Raw genomic sequence first — 22,326 nt, 5'->3', positions numbered from 1 at the left:
AAAATCCTAAAGGAAACACTGGCATGCTGTTGTGTCTCTGCTGCTTCTCATCTTTCACTGTGTCTTATGGTTCTATATGACACACGCAGCCACAATGTTTCAGAATTTTCACATCCTAGCCTTGTATTTAATGCATTATGCATTGTCTTTCACTGTATTTAATGCATTATGCATTGTCTTTCACTGTATTTAATGCATTATGCATTGTTTTTCACTGTATTTAATGCATTATGCATTGTCTTTCACTGTATGTAATGCATTATGCATTGTCTTTCACTGTATTTAATGCATTATGCATTGTTTTTCACTGTATTTAATGCATTATGCATTGTTTTTCACTGTATTTAATGTAGTATGTACTGTTTTTTACTGTATCTTGTAAAGTGCTTTGTGATGGTTATCCACTATGAAAGGAAATACAATAAAGACTGATTGATGGATTGATTGGTTGTGCTGTTATCTTACAAGGCCCTGAATGGATTATCACCCAGTTATTTGCAGGAGTTACTGACCTTGTATCTTTGAAACCACACTCTGAGATCACAGGATGCGGGGCTGCTGGTTATTCCGAGGGTCAACAAAAGCAACAAGGGAGATAGTTTATTTTCTTGTAGAGCTCTGAAATTATGGAATGCTCTGTCTTCATTTGTCAGGGAAGCTGAGACCGTTACAGTTTTCAAGTCAAGACTAAAAACACATTTTTATAAAGTGGCTCTCTTGTCTTAGTGGGTTTTAATATAACTTTGAAGTTGCTGTTTTTGTATCATTATGCGTTACTGTTATTTAATTCTGTTATTTAAATGGTCTGATCATGGCAGTTGTATGTGTGACATGCTATATAAATATATTGTGGTTTGTTCTTTTTTTCTGCTATGTGCTGGACAGAGCCTTGCGATTCAAAAAGCACTAATAATCATTTGGTACAGTAAATGAAGCAATGTCTAGTTCTCTTAAGCAAAATAACGGTCCACTAATACATTATTGAATGTGTTTTTTGTTTTTAAAGCTTGTAACTGTAGTTGGATATTTGAATTCACCTTCATGCTGTTGGAGGAACTACACATGCACCAGTACAGACTGATATCACAAGAGTTACCCCAAAACATCCACCCACTGGCCATTGAAGGAACAGTGAGCATGAACATTAGAAGAAAACAGGTTTCTAGTTGTAAATCTTTTTTAATAAGACAAGCAGAGTGAAGGTTCACCATCTTTAACATCCTTACAAGATTGCATGCAAACTGTGAAAACTGCTACTGTATTTGTAATAAACCTAATGCCTGAATGTTTTTTAAAGCATCTGCTACTGATTGACATACAGAAACTGTTTCACAGAAATGAACTGGTAAAATTAACTTGTTATTTTATATTTTGTTATTTTCTAAGTTAATCTTTTTCTGTCGTACCCCCACTGCTAACAGTAAATTTGCAGCAGACATCCGGAGCATCTTTAGCAGGCTCTATGTTCTGTATCCAAACATGGTCCATTCTGCTTAGCATCTTTCCATTATCAGCTTTAAAGAGGACTTTCTCATCCTCAATGAAGACTTGGAATTCGCAGCATACATCAGGCACATGCTTAGCAGCCTCAATATAGTTATTCCCTCCCCTGTCAATTCTACTGAGGTACATGCCCCGCTTGTCCCTCAGCAGGATATTGCCATTGTGAGCCCTGGACACCTTGAACTTGCACCAGTCATCATTGTAGATCTTGGCAGCCTCAATGTTGTAGATGTCACCATTACGATTAATGCAGCTCCAGAACATGCCATTGTCTGCTATTAAAGCGATCCCCTTCTCTGTATCAATGTACCTCTTCAAAGGATCCAGACTCTCCACTGAGACTGCAAAAGAATTACAATTATTCATTCACGTCCATTCATTCTATACATTGTAAAGATCCTACTGGTAAACTCTTGAATACAGTATTATAATTATATTTACACGTTTCCTTTATCCAGTGGTATTATGTGAGCTAACACACTGTTTTATACATTATTGAATGTGTTTTTTGTTTTTAAAGCTTATAACTGTAATAACTAGTTGGATATTTGAATTCACCTTCATGCTGTTGGAGGAACTACACATGCACCAGTACAGACTGATATCACAAGAGTTACCCCAAAAAATCCACCCACTGGCCATTGAAGGAACAGTGAACATGAACATTAGAAGAAAACATGTTTCTAGTTGTAAATCTTTTTTAAGTCAAGGCGTACTTGCCACCAGTCCTGTTTTGCCCTCTCATGGGTTTTGTTTTCTGTTTGTGTAGAAATAAACCTTGAGTGTCAGCATATCGTCTGCGTTTGGGTTCATCTCTCTTAACCACCTCCATGCCATGATGCCATGACATTGTTGTGTTCAGACTTTTAGTTTGTTTATCTTCAGTCATGTCTCCTTTGTTCTATTTTCCCACCACTCTTTAGTCACTATGGTTACACTCCTTTGCCAGTCTATTTAAGCTGCTTTTTATGCACTTATCCTTTGTCTTATCACATCAAGGAATTGCAGTTGTTTGGTTGCCTGCCTGCTTTGTTTGGATTTCCTTCTGTGTGGACTATTAAATAGTAGTGGGCAGATCGAGGCTTTGTGAAACACTGAAACAACAACCCGACACTCATTTCCACGGTGACTCCTAGTGGTCAGATTTATTCTAATATTTATGCTAATCATAATCACTTCTTTTTTTTTTCAGGGATGACTGAGGTCTTTCTGCAGAAATGCCATCATACAGTGGGCTTAAGTCAACAGTTTTTGTGTGTTAAGCTGTTTATTTGTTGTTGTTTTTTTTGTGTGTGTTTTGTTTATCATTGTCATTGTTTATTCATTTTTGTTTATTCATTTTATTTTATGTCAGATATATTTATAAATGTCCTATTGGTTTTCATACAGAGAAATGTATGTACATAATATACTGTCTTTAAGGAATATCTGCAAAAACATGAACGAAGGACATATGTTGATATACGTATATACAGTCAAATGAGAAACACTTTACAACATGTTACACATTTAATTATAGCCACATCTGTTAGGAAATATGGTTGTCAATACAAAAATTGACTGTGTAAGATAAAGATTAATGCCATAAATGTGCATATGACACTTACCTGAAGACGGTATAGCGTCACTGGCTTCACTCACTCCCACTTTACCCACTATCCTGTAGCGGATCGAGTACTTCTTTCCAAACTCCAATCCTGTCAGATTAAAGTCTTCCTCAGCTGTGTTTATGACAAGCCACTGTTCCTCAGCGCCAGAATCTACTTTCACCAGCTGGTACTCCACTCTGAACTGCACAGTTTCTCCAGTTGGGGACTTCTGCAGTTTCAGGGTCACACTGTCCTCCAGGACCTTCATCACTTCTGGTGGAGGAGGCTTCGACACGGGCTGAAACTGTGTGTCCGTCAGCTTCCCTTTTTCATACAGATAGATAGAGGAGCCAGGACTGGAGGGATCAGAGATGGCAGAAATAATGAATCGATATCTCTCTTCATCTTTATTAGCCTCTGAATAACTTCTGAAAAGAGATAAGTTCTCTCTCATCTTTGAGATGACATCAGGATCGGTGAACCCCTTTCTGACAGATGCTAACATGCTAGAATGCGGTTTCATTCCCACATTTAGCCCTTTAAACTCATCAGATTCCAAAAAATTCTTCATGGCTGAAAGATACGGGTCTTCATACTTCAGAGATGTGAAGGTCAAGCACACTACAACATCAATATTAGGATTAAAGAGGATGTTGTTGAGACGGTTTGAGTCTTCAGTATTGATTACCTTCAGTATTTCAGTGTGAGAACTCAAGAGGTCAAGTTCAGCCTTTGCATGATCTAACCACTGGTTAAGCATGTCAACATTAAAGGGGGAGCTGTAGTGGATCTTCAGGATGTCTTCCAATGAATGTTGCTCCTTCTCTCCTCCTCGTATAGCAGGCAAGACCTTGGCCACTTCTTTCAGGAGCACCATTTTGTAAATGTTAAGAGAGCCCTGAAACGATGAGAACCTCTCTTTGATGTCTTTGAAAACATTTACCAGTGTTTTTCTGGAGAGGTCATTGCATGTCCTCTGTACTTCTCCCAGCCCCTCTATTATATCTTCAGTTTTGGAAACCAGACTTGTGCTAATTTCTCTCTTCAACTGAGCAGCTTTTGTATCCAGTAGAGAAAGAGGATAGAGCCAGACTTTTATTGGAACTGCACTCTGTGGATTCTTCTCCAGTATAGCGGGGAGCTTCTTGTACACCTCTAGGGCCTCCATGTAAGTGGTGGGGTTCTGCTCAAGGTGGACGTCACCATAAAATGTGCAGGTGATATTCTCAGCCACTTTCTTTAGATCTTCTTTCATATTTACAGCTCCGTGTCCCTCAATGGAAAATTGAGGAATCTTCTTGACCATGACATTCAGTTTTCCCTCAATCTCCTGCTTGTTTTCCTCTTCTGAAAATGTCCGATCAAACACCATGACGGCCTGAGCTCCGTATAGTACAGCAGTGACCACATGAGTTGCAGTTTTCTGGTCAAAGACCTGAGGGTAAGTGATCTGACCCAGATGAGTCATAGTGAGCTGTTCAAATCTTGTGCGTTCGCTGTAATACATTGTAACTCTGGACTGTTGGTTTGAGGATTTGGTGTCACGCAGGAACTTGGCAGATCCTCCCACCTCCACCAGCCCTCCCAAGAAGCTGGCCTTCAGGGAAGCACTCACATCCAGGAGACTGGACTTACTGGAGAGAGAGTCAGAGCTACTGAACTTCACATCTGTCATGGGCTTTGGACGACTGTCCAAATCTTCTCTCAATGATTTCTCATCCCACAGAGTGACACCTGAAATGAGAAATGGCTTTAACAGTTACGTATGAGGACACAATGTACTGTTGAAGTAAACATGCTGATCTTGTATGCATGTCTGTCTGTGTATGTTAGAGTAGTTTAAGTGTTTAGACTAGTTTAACCAATTATTACCAATTATTAATATATCATAGAGCTAATTTGCTACAATCATATCAGGGAATCCCTCCTCAACCACCACCAGTGTGAGCATCCACTTGGATGATGCGACGGCAGCCACAGTACAACGGCGCCAGTGCGCTCACCACACACACACACACACACACACACACACACACACACACACACACACACACACACACCAGCTACAGTGGAGAGAGAGAGTGATAGAGCCAGTTCAGTGGATGGGGATTATTAGGAGGCCATGATTGGCAGGGCGATTGGAGGGAATGTGGCCAGGACACCGGGTTACACCCCTACTCTTTACGAGAAGTGACATGGGATTTTTAATGATCACAGAGAGTCAGGATCTCGGATTTGCATCTCATCCGAAGGACAGTGCTCTTTGACAGTATAGTGTCCCTGTCACTACACTGGGGCGTTAGGACCTACACAGACCACAGGGTGAGCCTCACTAACACCTCTTCCAGCAGCAACCTGGTTTTCTCAGGAGTCTCCCATCCAGGTACTGACCGGCCTCAACCCTGCTAAGCTTCAGTGAGACACCAGTCTTGGGCTACAGGGTGATATGGTCTTCTCAAAAGAGATCTGTTATAATTGTGTTGTGCATTATATTTAATCACATATGATTCTGTTGAGTTTATGAAAACAGTTTCTAATAATCCGAGGTATTCAGATTAGTCATTTCTGAATCGCCAGAGTTTTGTTCAGAGCGCACTCACACTCACTGAAATCTGCGCTCTCATCATAAACAACAAAGCAGAAATGAACATGCGATGTATGTTGGAGATTCGGTAACACTTTATAATAACTGCACACTATTAATCATTAGTTAATCATAAGAAACAATTATTTAATCATTTATAAAGCATTAATAGACATTAACAAACCGTTTATAAATACAGCTATAAATGCTTTATTCTTGATTTATAAGCATATCTATATTGTGTTTAATAATTGTATTTTCATACTCATATTAAGCATTCATTATTTACAAAGCAGTTATTTAGGAGTTATCAGTGGTTCATAAGATCACTTAGAAAGTGTAAGTAAATGATTAATAAGCAATCAGGAAATAACCAAACACAAATCACTGATAACAACATAGATAATGCAAGCTTAATGAAACACAGGGCTTAAATACACAGCTGATGAGGGAAACAAGACACAGCTGGGACAAATAAACTCAATGACAGTAACCATAGTAACAAACAGGGAGAGAACCGAGAAGGTCTCGGTTATGTATGTAACCCTCGTTCCCTGAGTAGGGAATGGAGATGTTACGTCGGGTGACGACGAATGGGGTTTCGCTTAGAAGCCTATCACCTTCGAGTATATAAAACGAGCCAATGGCAATGAAATGCCATGGGTCTGCGGAATTTGCATAGCATAACTCCGCCCCACCCTGGGGGTATATAAGGAAGTACACCGGCAACATGCAGGTATGTCTTCGCTGAGGAGCCGAGACTGAACTCAGTCGTTCCCAGCGGTACAGCGGAAGTGGCAGGGAGACGTAACGTCTCGGTTCCCTACTCAGGGAACGAGGGTTACATATGTAACCGAGACGTTCCCTTTCGTGGTCACTCCGAGTTACGTCGGATGACGACGAATGGGGTTCCCAGTGTAATCACGCCACCTCTCGACAGTCTCCCAGTGCCCTGCGTAAGTCTGAGCTCCCTGTCGTGAGACTAGCACGGACGAAGGAGTCCTACTTAACACAGGAAAACCAAGGTACACTGGGAAGCATATCTCAGAGGAAATATGCAATTATGCCCAGCCCGAAGGGGGGGACTTGGAATACACATATGACCCCGAGGGGCTGCATATGGAGTATCACTGGGGTGTCCAGGTGGCAAGGTGGCTTGCCGAGGGAAAGACACATGCTCAGAGAAGCTTACAGTGGAAATACACATGTGGGGGTCACCCAGAGGGGGAACCATGCACATGGAGGCACCTAGTCAAGCGCGAAAGCTGCCGGTCTTTGGCATAACTCTGGTGTTGACGTCAACAGTGCTGGAGGAGACTCAGGGCTTATTAGGCTCACCTGAGGAAAATATCGCACATATCACGTCAGTGGAGAGGAATGGCGAGCAAGCGAAGACACCTGAGCAGAATCTAGTACCGGCTTGTTGAAGCGAGTACATGAGAAGAAACTGGCTCCACTCGGAGATTATAGAATCTCTCGAATGTGTTAGGTGTCGCCCAGCCTGCAGCTCTGCAGATGTTTGTTTGCTAGGCACCATGTGCTAGAGCCCAAGAGGATACCATACTCCGAGTGGAGTGGGCCGTCACACCAATGGGGCATGGTCGACCTTGCTGCTGGTATGCCAAAGCAATGGCGTCTACTATCCAGTGAGACAACCTTTGCTTGGAGAGAGCCTTTCCCTTCAGCTTCCCACCATAGCAAAAAAGAGCTGGTCTGAGGTCCTGAAACACTGCGACCTGTCTACGTAGGTATGGAGGGCGCGTACTGGACAGAGCAGTGCCAAGGCTGGGTCTGCCTCCTCCAAGGGCAACGCTTGCAGGTTCACTACCTGGTCTCGAAAGGGTGTGGTGGGAACCTTGGGCACATATCCAGGCCGGGGTCTCAGGATCACGTGAGAGTAGGCCGGCCCGAATTCCAGGCACGCTTCGTCAACCAAAAATGCCTGCAGGTCCCCTACCCTCTTGATGGAGACCGGGACTTGATGGAAAGCCAAAGCTGAAGCGGTGTCATATGAAGCAATCTGAGTGGCATTACTGCGGCTGCGGATGCCATATGCCCCAGGAGCCTCTGAAATAGTTTCAGTGGAACCTCACTCTTGTCCTCGAACTGGCGAAGACAAGTCAGCAGTGACTGCGTGCGCTCGCTTGTAAGCTGCGCGCACATGGCGACCGATTCGATCTCCATACCGAGAAAAGAGATCCTCTGCACGGATCTCAACTGGTTCTCCAAGTTGACCTGAAGGCCAAGACGAGCTAGGTGCCGGAGCACTAGGTCCCTGTGTTCGCAAACCTGATCTTGAGAGTGAGCTAGGATCAGCCAGTCGTCGAGATAGTTCAGGATGCGAACCCCATGTTCCCGGAGGGGAACAAGGGCTGCCTCGACGACCTTCGTGAAGACGCGAGGAGACAGGGCTAGCCCAAATGGGAGAACCGCGTACTGGTAAGCCTGCCCCTCGAAAGCAAACCGAAGAAACAGTCTGTGTCAAGGTAAAATGGAGACATGGAAGTAGGCGTCCTTCAGGTCGATCGCTGCAAACCAATTCTGGATGCATTTGGCCGTGAGCATATTGAACGGCAGCCTGTGAAGGGAGCGGTTCAAGACGCGCAGGTCCAGGATCGGCTGTAACCCACCGGATTTCTTCGGTACAATGAAGTAAGGGCTGTAGAAGCCGGACTTCATTTCAGCAGGAGGGACAGTCTCGATCGCACCCTTCGCCAGTTGGGTGGCGACCTCCACTCTCATGATAGGGGCATTGCCACTGACCATAGTGAAGTGGACTTCCCTGAAGTGGGGAGGAGACCGCGCGAACTGAATCACGTAGCCGAGCCTGATGACTCAGCGGGACAGTCTGGGAAGCTCTAGCCAGGCCTCCAGAAACTGCGCCAGCGGGGTCATTCGAACCATGAGGCGGAATGACCGGCCCTGGCAGGGGTGGCATATCGGCCCTGTGCGGTGGCACGGTCATTTACCGCGTCCTGCCAGGGGAGGACCAGCGTCCCACGGGGGCGTGCTCTGGCAGGGGTCTGGCAACAGAGCGGGATGAGAGGAGCGTGGCCAGTGAGTGGCACGTGCTATCATCTGAGAACTCTGTGACAGAGGGGGGCGATAGTGGCGCGACCCGTGGGCGGCGTGCACTATGCCCCGAGAACTCTGTGTGCTCAGAATTGGGGGAACCAGTTCTTTCTTTAACCACATTAGGGTACTACTTGTCTACTTGGTACTACTTGGTACTACTTGGACGAGCAGAGGGGAGTGGAGAACAAAAGATTGGGAGTGGCCCTGCTACCATCTCCTTTAAAGAAATGACAGCCAATCCTGAGCAGCCCGTCTCAGGGGCGCCGCTTAGCCTGGCGTTTAGCGGGGCGCAGGGCCGGAGAGGGCTGTGGCACCTTCCTTCGGCTTCCTCCACGACGCGGCCCGGGTGGAGGCTGCTGCTGGGGCCGTGCGGGAGCCGCAGGAGGGTGCCCTCGGCGGCGAGCAGGCTGAGGATTCTGTGCCGAAGGCTGGGTGGAGGCAGCAGTGGGCCGTCGGGGCAGAATGTGCTTGATCGCCTCAGTCTGCTTCTGAGCGGTCGAGAACTGTTGGGCAAAGTCCTCGACCTCACTGCCGAAGAGGCCGGCCTGGGATATGGGGGTGTCGAGCAGACGAGTCCGCACGGCCTCCCGCATATCAGCCAGGTTCAGCCAGAGATGTCTCTCCTGGACCACAGCAGTGGACATCACCTGACCCAGGGAACGTGCGGCTCTGTAAGACTTCGCCACCAGGGTAGACGAAAATCTACAGGCTTTTTTTTTTTTTTTTTTTTTACTTTATACTTTATTGTCCCCTGGGGGAAATTTGTTGTGGACTCAAAAGTGCTTAGTGCCATTGCTGCCTTTACAGACAATAAATACACATAGGAAATAGAAATAATACACAACAACATACATACACAAATATAGATAACTAAGGTTAAAATTAATAAAAAGTACAGCACACAAGATTATTGCACATACCTCAGGCCTATCACATACAAATCATCACACAACTTCTAATTTAGATTTTGATTTAAAATTTTGGTGGAAACTGGTACGAAGGAGTATTTAAACCGGTTCAATCTAGTTTTTGGTATTCTGTACCTTCTACCAGACGGCAAGAGTTCATATTCTTTTCGAAGAATGTGGGACGGGTCCGACAGAACTCTCTGCGCCTGTTTAAGTACAGACTGCTCATAAATGGACTGAAGGGAGAGCTTTTCAGTCCTCCCCATCACCTTCATAGCAGTCTGTACCAGGCGCTGCAACTTTGATTTTGACTGTGTGGAGAGATTGCCGAACCACGCTGTCATCCCATACCTGATGACACTTTCTATCACTGCCTGATAAAATAAAAACATAATATTCTGACTGACACCAAACACCCTTAGTCTGCGTAAAAAATACAGTCTCTGCTGTAAACGGGAACAAACATAATCTACATGGTCACTCCAGCTTAAGCGGTTATCCAGGTGGATACCCAGATACCTATATGAAGTGACCTGTTTTATATCCTCTCTATGAATGGTCAAAGGGGTATGATCCCCCACCGACCGAGGGTCAAACACCATCTCCTCTGTTTTTTTTGTGTTGATTGTAAGATAGTTTTTGTCACACCACAAAACAAATTTGTTAACTTCCATACAGTACAGCGATGGATCTGAGTTCTGGTCAAGCAGACTAAGAATGGCAGTGTCATCAGAAAATTTAAAAAACAAGTTGCCCGGGAGACTATTGGTGCAGTCGTTAGTATAAAGGGTGAACAGGACGGGTGAACTTACACAACCCTGAGGCGCGCCTGTACTGATGCGTTTTGATTCCGAAAGCGAGTTGTTAATCCTAACAGTTTGAGTTCTCTCTGTTAAAAAAGAATAAAACCATTTAATAATAAAAGAGTTAACATTCATCTGACTCATTTTCTGTAAAAGCAGATGAGGCTGTAATGTGTTAAAAGCAGAGCTAAAATCAATGAACAAAAGGCGTACATAAGCTTTAGGATCCTCCAGGTGTTTAAGAGTTAGGTGGGTGATGCTATTAATTGCATCATCAGTACTCCTCCCCTGCCTATACGCAAACTGTAGTGGATCTAGTTCTGTGTTGACTTCAGCTTTCAGTAAGGATACCATGTATTTTTCAAAACATTTCATGACAACGGACGTTAAAGCCACCGGTCTATAGTCGTTGTTTTCTGTAGGACAGGGTTTCTTAGGAATGGGAACAATGATGGATTTTTTCCAGAGGGCAGGGACCAGATTGGAATCTACAGACCTCTGAAACACAGGGCACCATGTAGGGGTTAACTCTGCAGCGAAAGTTTTAAGGAGGAAAGCAGAGATGCCATCCGGGCCTGCAGATTTTTTTTTACATACATGGCTAAAGATTGACTGAATTATGAGGGGATCAATAACTATTCTAGAACACAGATCACTTGTTAATGACTGTAATACATTATTGCATTCCAATGAAAAATCATGTGTATCACACCTCAAAAAGAAATCATTCAGTTCATCTGCTTTACTCTGCTCATCATATGTTGTGAGGCCCTTTTTATGTGTTATCATATTTGTTGCAGATTTCATGGAAACCCAAAGTTTTTTAGAGTCCATAGAGGCAAAGTTCTGTTCTATGACATCTTTATGTTTCCGTCTTGCATCCCTTAATAACTTATTAAGCTCCTTTTGAACTGATTTCACCCCCATCTTATCACGATTCCTAAAAGCCATTTTTTTCCGGTTGATACAGATTTTTAACTCTCTGGTTATGTATGGCTTATTGTTAGGATAGATTGTAATAACCTTCTTAGAGGCCACACAATCCTTACAGAATTTAATATAATCCGTGATAGTGTCAGTGGCCTCGTCAATACCCAGATCATGAAAAATGTCCCAGTCAGTACAGAGAAATGAGCCCTTCAATGTCTCAATACTGTCATTCGACCATACAGTCACTGTCTTGGTTACAGGTTTGCTGCTCTTCAAAACAGTCTTGTATATAGGTATAAGATAGAGTGCATTATGGTCAGAGTTTGACAAAGGGGGCTTTGGACTGGCCCTGTATGCATGTTTTATATTACCGTAACATTTGTCCAACACTCTGTTGTCTCGGGTGCCGCACTTGACGTATTGTTCGAATCCAGGAAGGGAAAGTTCCAATTTGCAGTGATTGAAGTCTCCAAGAATGAAGACAGGGGCTCCCGGCGTGCGTTGCAGTTGGTGGTGTACACAGTCTGCGACTCGAGCTGCAGCTCGGGCCGCATTCCCGCTGGGTGGCACATACACTGAGCAAATTATAATATTGCCGAACTCCCTCGGGAGGTAAAAGGGTCTTAAAGAGATACACAGCAGTTCAATATCAGGGCAGCAAACAGTCTCTCTCACAGAATAATTCCTGCACCAGCTGTCACTCACAAACACACAGATACCTCCTCCTCGGCTTTTCCCCGAAGTTTTTTCCCTGTCTGCACGGACTAGGGAGAAACCCTCCAGCTCGATCAAGGAATTGGGGATGTCTTCGTGTAGCCAAGTCTCAGTAAATACCAGCAAGCCCGCCTCACGGTATTCAAAACATACTCTCATGTTGATACGAAGCTCCTCCATTTTGTTTTTTAGAGAGCGAACGTTGCTCAAGATCATACCGGGCAGCGGAGGTCTACTGCCTCTCCGGCGGAGACGCTGTCGGGTCCCCCCACGCCGGCCTCTCTTCCGTAGTTTCCCGCGAAACGGCAGGATTTTAAATTCCTCCGGCAGGTTGAGTAAATCCGCGGGCGGCGATGTTGTTCTCGGGTAACGGAGAGACAGCAGCATGTCTCTGGAGTAGATGACTGGTAATCCACCCATCGATTGTGGAAAAGTTTGGCACATCCTTAAAAACTGCCAGACAATCAGTACAAGTAATAGTCCTTGTGCATATAACGCCATAGTGCTCGTCTAAAATACGATGGGTATTTATACTTAAAAAATACTTTGGATGGGTGCTTAGGGTCACCACGAGAGGAAGCGCTTGCCGGACACAGCTGCATCGCTACAGAACACACCCACAAATCCACACAGGCAAAAACCTCTTTAACATTTATATGTATTTGTTAAAATTGTGTTTTCATAATAGTACTTCTATTAATAACATTAGTAAATAAGAAATGTCACAACTCAGTGTAGTTTTGTATGACTGTTCATTACTTATTAAATTTTCTTGAACCTTAATTAGTAGATAATTAGTAGTAGTTAATTAACTAATTAACTAACTGATACTTAACACAATCATAAAATTATATTACATACTGATTAGTTAACACATCTTCCTTCGTAGTTAAAGAGTAACTAAACCCCTGGTCAGAGCCTGACTCCACCCACTGGCAATATTTGAAAAATGCTGGAAAAGTAGGCAGAGCCCAGTGGAGAGGGGGCATGCATCTGAGACGTATCTCTCTGCAGGCAAGGTACCCTCTGACATCAGAGTGTACCACAACTTCCAATAGGAAAATTCAACTGCAGTAGCCACTGTTCAACCTGAAGAGGGCAGCACTCAGACGTTTTTACACCATATTTAGTCAAATTAAAATACTTTAAACACAAATGTCAAAAAAATTACTTGATTCAATGAACAGCACTAATAAAGCCCCATTCTTACAGATCATTCACTAAAAAAAGTTGGTTTAGGGTTTAGTTACCCTTTAACAGTAGTGAAGTATTTAATGAAGAATTACCTATTAGTTCTTCAGTAATTCCTTATTAGTTTATTAGTTTATTAGCAGTAAGTAAGAAACAGTATTCTGGAGTGTTACCAAACAATTTTTTTTCAGACAAGCAACTGTTAGTGTGTCACTGTCTAGATTAAGGAGCTTCACACACAACATTATTAGAGTTAAATTGCCCTATTTGATGACCTGGCATGTTATACAGTACATTTCATGTAGACTTGATTTGGGTGTGTACAGTGGTCATTTACATATAGCCAACAACAAATTTCCCAACAACATTTTGGCCAATGAAAATGCTGAGTGGCTAGTAACTTTGGAAAACTGTGGCAAGTCCTGAAGACTACTAATTTAATATTTGTGTGCTTCATCTTATGTCTCGAAATGACCACACATGTACTGTTTTGTGGATTCATATTTGGGTGAAAAAGGGAATAAAAAGCATTTTAGTAGGAACTGTACAATAACCTGGAATGAAGGTGTCCTTGCGGCAGTCATACAGCATACCAGGATACAGAGGTCTTCCAAGAGCTGCCACTTCAATGGGCTGTGATGCCATGGCTGCAGTAAATAACAATGAACAACAGGGATATTTAAACATTTTAAGTTTAATAATAACTAATTAATCAATCTAAAAATATTTTTACTTGTTCTGATTTCATTAGTTTACACATTGTTTTGAGGATAATAAAGGCATAAATCCTTCCTTCATTAAATGCAACCGGTTAAGTAATTTCTAACCATTACCTGCGGTGAAATGACATCTGATTAGTTTGAAGATAATTCTTAAGATATATTTTTGTTCCTAATGGATTTTGAGTCTTCTTGCAATACTGTTGAGATCTAAACACCTTATAATCTGTAGGTGGCTACTCACATTGTCCTTACATTACCTGCTCATGTCAAATTTAATTGGTGTCTCACCTGGGGTCCTTGCGTGTATTCGGTACGTTAAGAAATGAAGTCGTTTGGTAATGTCTTAAGTTGAAGTCTGAAGCCAACTGGGTTGTTTGGTCATATTTATAGTACAATTGTACAGGAAATGATGACTTAAAGCATTTTCACTGGAAGAAAAACTTCCACAGAATTTTTTCTGGTTAGACAAGTGTATTGCTCAACAAGAGGGTAAATACCTGGCTCTATAAATCTTTCAGACTAAACCACTCGCTCCAGCTGCCAAGCAACTCCATAGCAACCAAACAGAGTACCCTAGCAACCATTTTGCAAGACCTATATCTCTGCATCAGAATATATCGTATAGAGATGGGGGTTGGCTAGTTTGTTTCGGTAGGAAAACAGTCTGTAAATATCACCATGGTAACTGTATATTCACACCCTAGCAACCGTTTAGAGCCACCTAGCAACCATATTGCAACATATAGAAGCCATATTTCAGCTCCACAACATCGTACAAAAATGGTTGTTGGGTCGTATGCAATCATGTACAACACCCTAGGAACCAAGTGGCGAGTTTTGCCACTGCAAGCACCCACTCACATTTTCTTCAGGAAATGTACACAATTCTAGTTCTATTTTCTAATCTAATTTCTATGAGGCTCCATACCTCATCACAACTCCAAGTTTGTTCGCGAGCTGCCATGCTAAAAGTGCAAACTGTCAAAAAAAAAAAAAGAGTCCTCATCCCATAATGCACAGCGCAGCTGACTACGGCAGCTGGTTTAGTCCAAAAATGCGCAGTTCTTTGGCAATTGGGTCTGTTCGAGGTCAGATATCGTTCTCACCACAAACGAACCGCTCCAGAGTTCATTTGAAAGCTTACCGAGACCACCTCTTCGAGGAGGTCTCTGTACGCTTGTTTGGTCCGCTTTTGGTGCGCACCTGAGTGCGATTTCTGCATTCACACCTGCCCAAACAAACCGCACCAAGGGGAACAACAAACTCTAGTGTGATTCAACTGAACTAAATGAGGCAGGTGTGAAAGCACCCTTAGATATTATAGGTTCTATCAAAAGCCCAGAGTTTTGTGACCTAGAGCGTGATGGATTGTAAGGCGATAGATGATTAGTTAAATACACAGGAGCTAAACCATTTAAGGCCTTATAGGTCAGTAGCAATACTTTGCAATTGATACAGAACTTAATAAGTAACCAGTGTAGAGATAATTAAATTGGTGTTATGATCATATTTTGGCCTAATTGTTTATTGAGGATGCAGGACAACCAGCTAGTAATGCATTACAGTAATCTAGTCTAGAGGTCATGAAAGCATGAACTAGCTTTTCTGAATCAGAAACAGATAGCATATTCCGAAGCTTAGCGATGTTTCTGAAGTGGAAAAGGGCTGTTTTTGTAACATATGAAATATGATTTTTGAAATATAAGTTGCAGTCTAATATAACGCCCTGGTCTTTGACTGTAGAGGATTGAGTTACAGTACATCCTTCCAAATGCAAATTGTATTCTAAGAGATTCTGTGTGCAGGTTTTTGGTCCAATAAGTAATACCTCAGTCTTAGCTAAATTTAATAGAAGAAAATTACAGGTCATCCAATATTTTATATCTTTGACACATTCTGTCATCTTAGATAATTTGGAGAATTCATGTAGTCGTGATGAAATATATAACTGAGTTTCATCGGCATAACAGTGAAAACTAATTCCATGTTTCCTTATACCCACTGCGCATAGACAGGTCGAAACGACGTATTTTCTACGTCGTTTTTGCACGTCCAATTTTGCTCCCCTTGAAGGTGCAGACTGTGACGCCAGATGACGTCTTTTTCCGACGTCTTCCGCACGTCTAATGTTGACGTCCGTCCAAAGTTCGTTTGTGGGAAGAAGGAAGGAGACGGGGTTGGCTTGCTGTGGATCATGTGTTTTATTAGATACTGTGCGTCTTTTCCAAACAATAATCGCGCTCAGTGCGCTCAATCAAAACGCGCTCAAAAAAAAAAGAAGAAGAAGAAAAAAGCGGCTTCTACACACACACACCCCTTATTCTTGCTTTCCCTGGGAATCGAACTCGTGATCTTAGCGTTACAAACACCAATGCACTACTGTTTGAGCACTACTGGACGAGCAAATGAAGCGAATTGAGCGTCTGGCGCGATACGCGCGAGTGATTTGAGGGTGAGAGAGCGAGAGAGAGTGAGATAATTCTGATTAGTCCAGAGGATATATCGCGTTTAGGCTAAAAATAGGTTCGGCGCATTTTAAACAAGGAAATAGAGATTTGGCATGAAACGTGGATGGAGCGAATAGGTTCAGTACACAGCAAAATGATATGACAAACTCTTTTTTTTTTTTTTTATGGCGTTTATTGCGTTAAAAAAAAAAAACCTGCACCTGTCATAGACGTCCAAATGACGTCCAAAAAAATACCCAGTTCAAAGGTCCAATGTTGAACGTCAATATAACGTCCAAGTTGGGTCATGGTTGGACGTCCAAATAGTGGACCTAGTTTGGACGTCGAAAAAAATTACTCAGTTCAAAGGTCCAATGTTGAACGTCAAAATGACGTCCAAGTTGGGTCATGGTTGGACGTCCAAATAGTGGACCTAGTTTGGACGTCGAATAGATGTCCAGAATTGGTCATGGACCAACGGACCCAATATAGACATGATCTGCACGTCTATCCGACGTCCAATGTTTAGTGGGTAATATTTCCAAGTGGCAGCATATATATTGAGAATAATAGAGGGCCTAACACAGATCCTTGCGGCACTCCATAGTTTACTGGAGTTATCGATGTCGATTTGATTTTTCCTCATTTAAGTACACAAAATGGTAACAGTCTGATAGATAGATACAATCTAAACCACCTTAATGCCTGACCCTGAATACCAGTGTAATTTTGTAGTCGATCTAAGAGTATTGTGTAATCTATAGTGTCCAACGCAGCACTAAGATCAAGTAAAACTAATATTGAGATACAGCCTTGGTCAGAAGCTAAAAGTAAATTATTTGTAATTTTAACAAGTGCAGTTTCAGTGCTATGATGCGGCCTGAATCCAGACTGAAATTTTATATATATATATATATATATATATATAATTTTTTTTTTTTTTTTTTTTGCAAACAAACAAACAAACAAACAAACAAACAAAAAGCCTAATTGAGTGGACACAATTTTTTTCTAATATTTTAGACATAAATGGAAGATTTGATTTATGAGATGCTTAATAACTGCCAGCTTGAACGATCTTGGAACATAACCTAGGGATAAAGACGAGTTAATAATATTGAGAAGAGGCTCTTCTGCTACAGGTAACAACTGAGTAATTTAGTGGGTATTGGATCTATAAACATGTTGTTGGTTTAGATGCAGAGATTATTTTATTTAGCTCTTCCTGTCCTATGGTTGTAAAGCAGTGCAATTATTCTTGAGGGGTGATAATTGAGGCTGAATCATAAGACGCTGTTAAAGGTAGTACATAAAACTAAATACAAATCTTGGATTGTTTTGGTCATTTACTATTATTTTGCGGAGATGCTCGGCCCAGGCTGCTTTTAAAGCCTTTTTATTACGGGAAGTGCTGTCTTTCCACGCGATTCTGAAGACCTCTAGGTTAGATCCCAGCGGGCACCTTGATATCAATTTGATGTCAAATTAGTTAGTCAAGTCTTGATCAAGATGCTGCATATCAATTTAAGGTCAGTTTGAAAGGCAATGTCTTCCAGTGGAAATTAGGTGAAAAGAGAAAGTTAATACCCTCACTGAAATTGGTTTATGTATATGCAGGTCAATATGTTTGACATTTGTGAGCCTTTTGTGAGCCTGGGTTCTCCCAAGGTTTTTTTCTCCATTCTGTCCCTGATGGAGTTTTGTTTCCTCCACTGTTGCCTTGGCTTTGGCTTGCTTAGTTGGGGACATTTAATATTCAACGATATTATTGATCTGCCTAATTAGGGTGGACAATGATGCAATTTTCTTCTAGAAACAAACTTTGTTGTATTATTTTCATTTTATCAATGTGAAGCTGCTTTGATACAATCTGAATTGTAAAAAGTGCTACATAGATAAAGGTGACTTGACTTGACATTCAGTTTACATCAAATCAATGTCATGGATTGGTTTTGACGTCAATTTGATTTGCATATTTGACCATTTTTGTGACGTTGATTTTGACATCAATTTGATGTCTTTTCAACATCAATTGCCCACTGTTTCCATTTGTGCTCTAGATTACGAGTTTCTCTCTTGATTCTCTCTAACCTTTTTTAATCTGATCGTTGCAACAGTTTCTAATGTACTACAGAAAATGTTGCAAATACTGCTAGTCATTTCCTCTAGTTCATTTGTGTGTTTGGGTACACTGAGAAGCTGAGACGGATCAGGCAGGCTATTTTGTGAATCTATCAATAGTATTTGGGAGAATTGTTCTACCTTGCCGATAACGCGGCGTTACATGGCACATTTCAGCAGTACGCAGAATGCACGTTACAAGGTAGTGATCAGTGATATCATGACTTTGCAGTCTGTATCAGTAGGATTGGTTCCATGCGACGTAATTAAATCTAGTGTATGATTAAAACAATGGGTGGGTCTAGTGACAATTTGCTTGACCCCAAAGGAGTTTAGTAAATCTGTAAACGCAGCCCCTAACGCATCATTTGAATTATCTACGTGAATGTATTGCTGAATGTATCTGCTGTAAGGCAAGCCTCCTCCAACCTAGTGAATAAATTATCATGACTATACTTTTATCTTCTTGTTATTATGTGTTTCATATTGAGAAATGGCATGTTTAGGGGTCGGGTCAGGTGCTCAAAAACATCGACACAATAGTCATACCGCAGAATATCATGGCAACAAAATTATACCCCAAATTATAATTTCATGATGATAAAATTCCCATGCCCATTGCGTCTGTGTATTGATGCCGAAGGTTTCTCAATGAAACCAATGAGCTACTGGCCGCGGCACAATAAAGAGGCTAAAAGGCGCTTTTGGCATGTGTGTAGTGTCACACGCATTTGTCTTGAACACGTGGTGATATTGGACACCTTGGGAATGAGAAGCCATTGTCTCACACCCTTTTTCAGTCAACCAGGTGCAATCTCTCGAGAAAATGCTTGAAATGATTTAAAAAGTGTTTAAATCAGAGTGCTAAAATTAGGGTAGAAAATTACCTATGTATAAATTATGACAGTTTTGATATTCAGTTTTGAATTCTACTACCATTATAAGAACAACACAGGAAATAAATATTGATGCATGATCTTTTTACATGAAGATACAAAAATGAAGCTGAAATCAGTGAGTGAACTGAGAAAATCTACAGGACAAAAATATGTATTACCAGCCATTAAACAGAACTAGCAGAATGTTTCCTTATCTTAGTAGTGTGATGGTTTTTTTTTTATTATTTACTACAGATGGTGAGAGACCAGAATGCCTATTACCGCCGCGCCAGCCGCAGCGGCAAACCTATCGCGGCAAAAATAAACCAGTCGCATTTCAAAGTCATTCGCGAAATGACCGCCAGGTGGCGCACAGGGATATAGTGCAAAACAGTAGCAATTGCTGCATTTTTTTTTTCAATTGCCGTAAGTGGGGTTAATTAAGCATAAAAATAACTGAAATAAATATATATTTGATGAACAAATTAAGCCAACTAATATGATTTATATTCTTTTAGTTTATCTACTAATACATTTAAAAATACAAATGCAGTGAAAATTCAGGTATCGGTACTTGGCATCGATGAGTACCAAAAATGAAAGTTTGGGTATCGGACTCACTCTGCAAAAAGTGGTATTGGTGCATCCCTAATTAAAAAAATGTTGTTGAAAAAATACAATATTTTCACGCTAAATTAATGCTGCAGCCTGTCTGAGATATAGAATTATTTCGCATGGCTATGAGCATGATATTAAGTATATGATAAGTATATAATGCAACTTTCATTCTTCAGGTCAATCATATATTCATAAGAAAAAAAAAATCTGTTTCAATATCCTTTCAGTGGTTAAGGTGATTTCCCATTCCTGACAGCGCTGGTCAATGGATTGATCTCTATGACGTGAAACATTAGATATCGTATATATGTAATTTGAGTAAAAAAATGAATAAATATATTTTTTGATAAGTGCTGATTGAAGTCCTTGAAATCCCCAAAATTAGTGCTTGAAAAGTCCTTGAAAGTCCTGGAATTTCATTTTACATAATCTGTACGAACCCTGTAGGAGGAACTGCCATTCTTACATGAGGCTCCTTTTCAACTACAAGGTCAGTGTTGTTTTTCACTAACGACAAAACAACAAATTATCCGTGCATTTATATGGATCTAAGCTTTAGGAGCTTTCCATCTTTACTCTCCTTCCTCGACCACTTTTGACTTGCTAGATGGAATGCGAGCGGAAAAACCAATTGCTACAGTGAGTTGTTAAAATCTTTCTCTTTAGTAATCTCTGTGTACACAAACAATGTTCTCAATGCTTGCGTTCATGTGTAGAGCCCCTGGTGATACTTCAAGGAGAGTTTCATGTTGTGACGAGCCTTCTTAGTGTTTTACAAATAGTGATTTTGATGCTATCATAGTAGTGCACTCCCATTCAAAAGGCCATTTGACCGAAAACGAGAATACAGTAAATCTTAAAGTGGCTCTTCCGTCCTAATTATGCTTTTAAACGAACGTTTGCCTCGTGTACATTCACAAAAAGACCCTAGGTTGCATTTTGGCGAGAGTTACGCTTTAAGTTATATATTATACAGGAATCCTGTACCTATTCTTAACACCTGCACATTTCCTTTAACATGACAGCATATATTTAGTGTAATGGCTGTGGCTGCCTGCCTGCCTGGGGAAACCAAGTTAGTTCCAGTATGACCTGCCCGAGCCAGTCAGAAGAGTCGAGGGAGAAAAGCCTGCAGGAGTAGAGGAATTTCCTCATTTTAATACATGCCATTATTATTAGTATATCTAAAGGCGAGACACAGAACGAAAGGAGTGTAATTGTTACGTGAACATCTGGCATTAGTGACTGCTACCCAAACATGATATTGAAAATCCATATTTCCCTTCCTTAAATTATGATTGTCTATATTTCATCAATATGATGGTTACCATGCTTTTACCCAGTCATCATGGTCCGAAACCTCTTTTTTACCTCATGCAAAATAACGATTTCTGCAAAACTCAAACTGGGAGAAAATTGACCAGTGCATTTGTTATACTTACAAAAACAATTAATTCTAATACTAAAATTAATTCATACAATTATGTTAATACAACTAATATATTCACTATCACAAACACTAAAAGATAAAAAGTGTGGACTTACTGTGTTCAGCAAGTTACCGCTCAGTTAGTCTCAGGAACGGAGCACGAGTTCTGTTTTAGTTTACTCTGCTGCTTCCTTTTATATATTCAGAGTAGGGGGAGGCTGCAGACCTGGAGCCGGTAGATCTACGCCCCAGCAGTTTTACGCCCCTGCTGTTCCTGATGCGTCCAGTAGGGGGAGACTGTACAGCGACACGAATTGAGGTATATTAAATAATCTAAGTTATTGCTGTTTAGCAATGATGCAACATTTATTATTTATAAACGATTAGCTTGATAGAGCAAAAAGTTCTGGACGGTCAGGTTGATGTTCTGTCTGGCTTAAACTTAGCTAACCACGTGTAAGTTTAGCTGCCCTAGTCTTCTCACTTTCAAAATTATTATTATTTTTTTTCTTTTGTTGCCTGTCTTTATCTTGCGTGAGATGGCCTCTTCTGGTAAGACTATGTTTACTCCTTTCTAGTTTGAGTTGTTTCTTATAAATGAGATGATCTAACTATCTAATTAATATCTAAATATACATTTCTCTTAAAATAGCTTACTGAACTGGACTTAATGTGGGATTTATCATACTCTGTCTTTACCAAGTTCTCTTTAACTTGCATCCCATAAAGGTGTGTGTTTGCTTTAGCTACTTAAGAAAATGAAAATCTCTCTCTCTCTAAACTTGTGTAAACTATAAACACCCATCTCTTTTTT

At 41.4% G+C, this 22,326-nt stretch overlaps 1 protein-coding gene and 1 long non-coding RNA gene across 3 annotated transcripts; one reads left to right on the top strand and one right to left on the bottom strand.

Annotated features, from left to right (window-relative positions):
- Positions 1-1,003: 1,003 nt before the first annotated feature.
- On the bottom strand, positions 1,004-21,680 carry LOC311302892 (neoverrucotoxin subunit beta-like). Of its 2 annotated transcripts, none has more exons than XM_084429019.1 (4): positions 21,629-21,680; positions 13,852-13,944; positions 3,111-4,826; positions 1,004-1,844 (listed from the first exon to the last, which is right to left on the bottom strand). In XM_084429019.1, exons 2-4 carry the CDS (start codon positions 13,940-13,942, stop codon positions 1,387-1,389), a joined length of 2,265 nt encoding a protein of 754 aa, XP_084285145.1. In that variant the 5' UTR covers positions 13,943-13,944; positions 21,629-21,680; the 3' UTR covers positions 1,004-1,386. The 2 variants fall into 2 exon arrangements, with proteins under 2 accessions (XP_084285145.1, XP_084285144.1); XM_084429018.1 differs by lacking the exon at positions 21,629-21,680 and adding an exon at positions 14,308-14,376.
- Positions 12,752-14,376, top strand: LOC311302893. The gene is made up of 3 exons (XR_014629681.1): positions 12,752-12,793; positions 12,840-13,002; positions 13,367-14,376. It is a non-coding gene; the product is annotated as an uncharacterized lncRNA (long non-coding RNA).
- Positions 21,681-22,326: the final 646 nt, after the last annotated feature.

Source organism: Rutilus rutilus, assembly GCF_951802725.1.
Source record: "Rutilus rutilus genome assembly, chromosome: 13".
In the NCBI taxonomy this organism is placed as follows: Eukaryota; Metazoa; Chordata; class Actinopteri; order Cypriniformes; family Leuciscidae; genus Rutilus; species Rutilus rutilus.
This window is presented reverse-complemented; position numbering and strand designations above follow the sequence as displayed.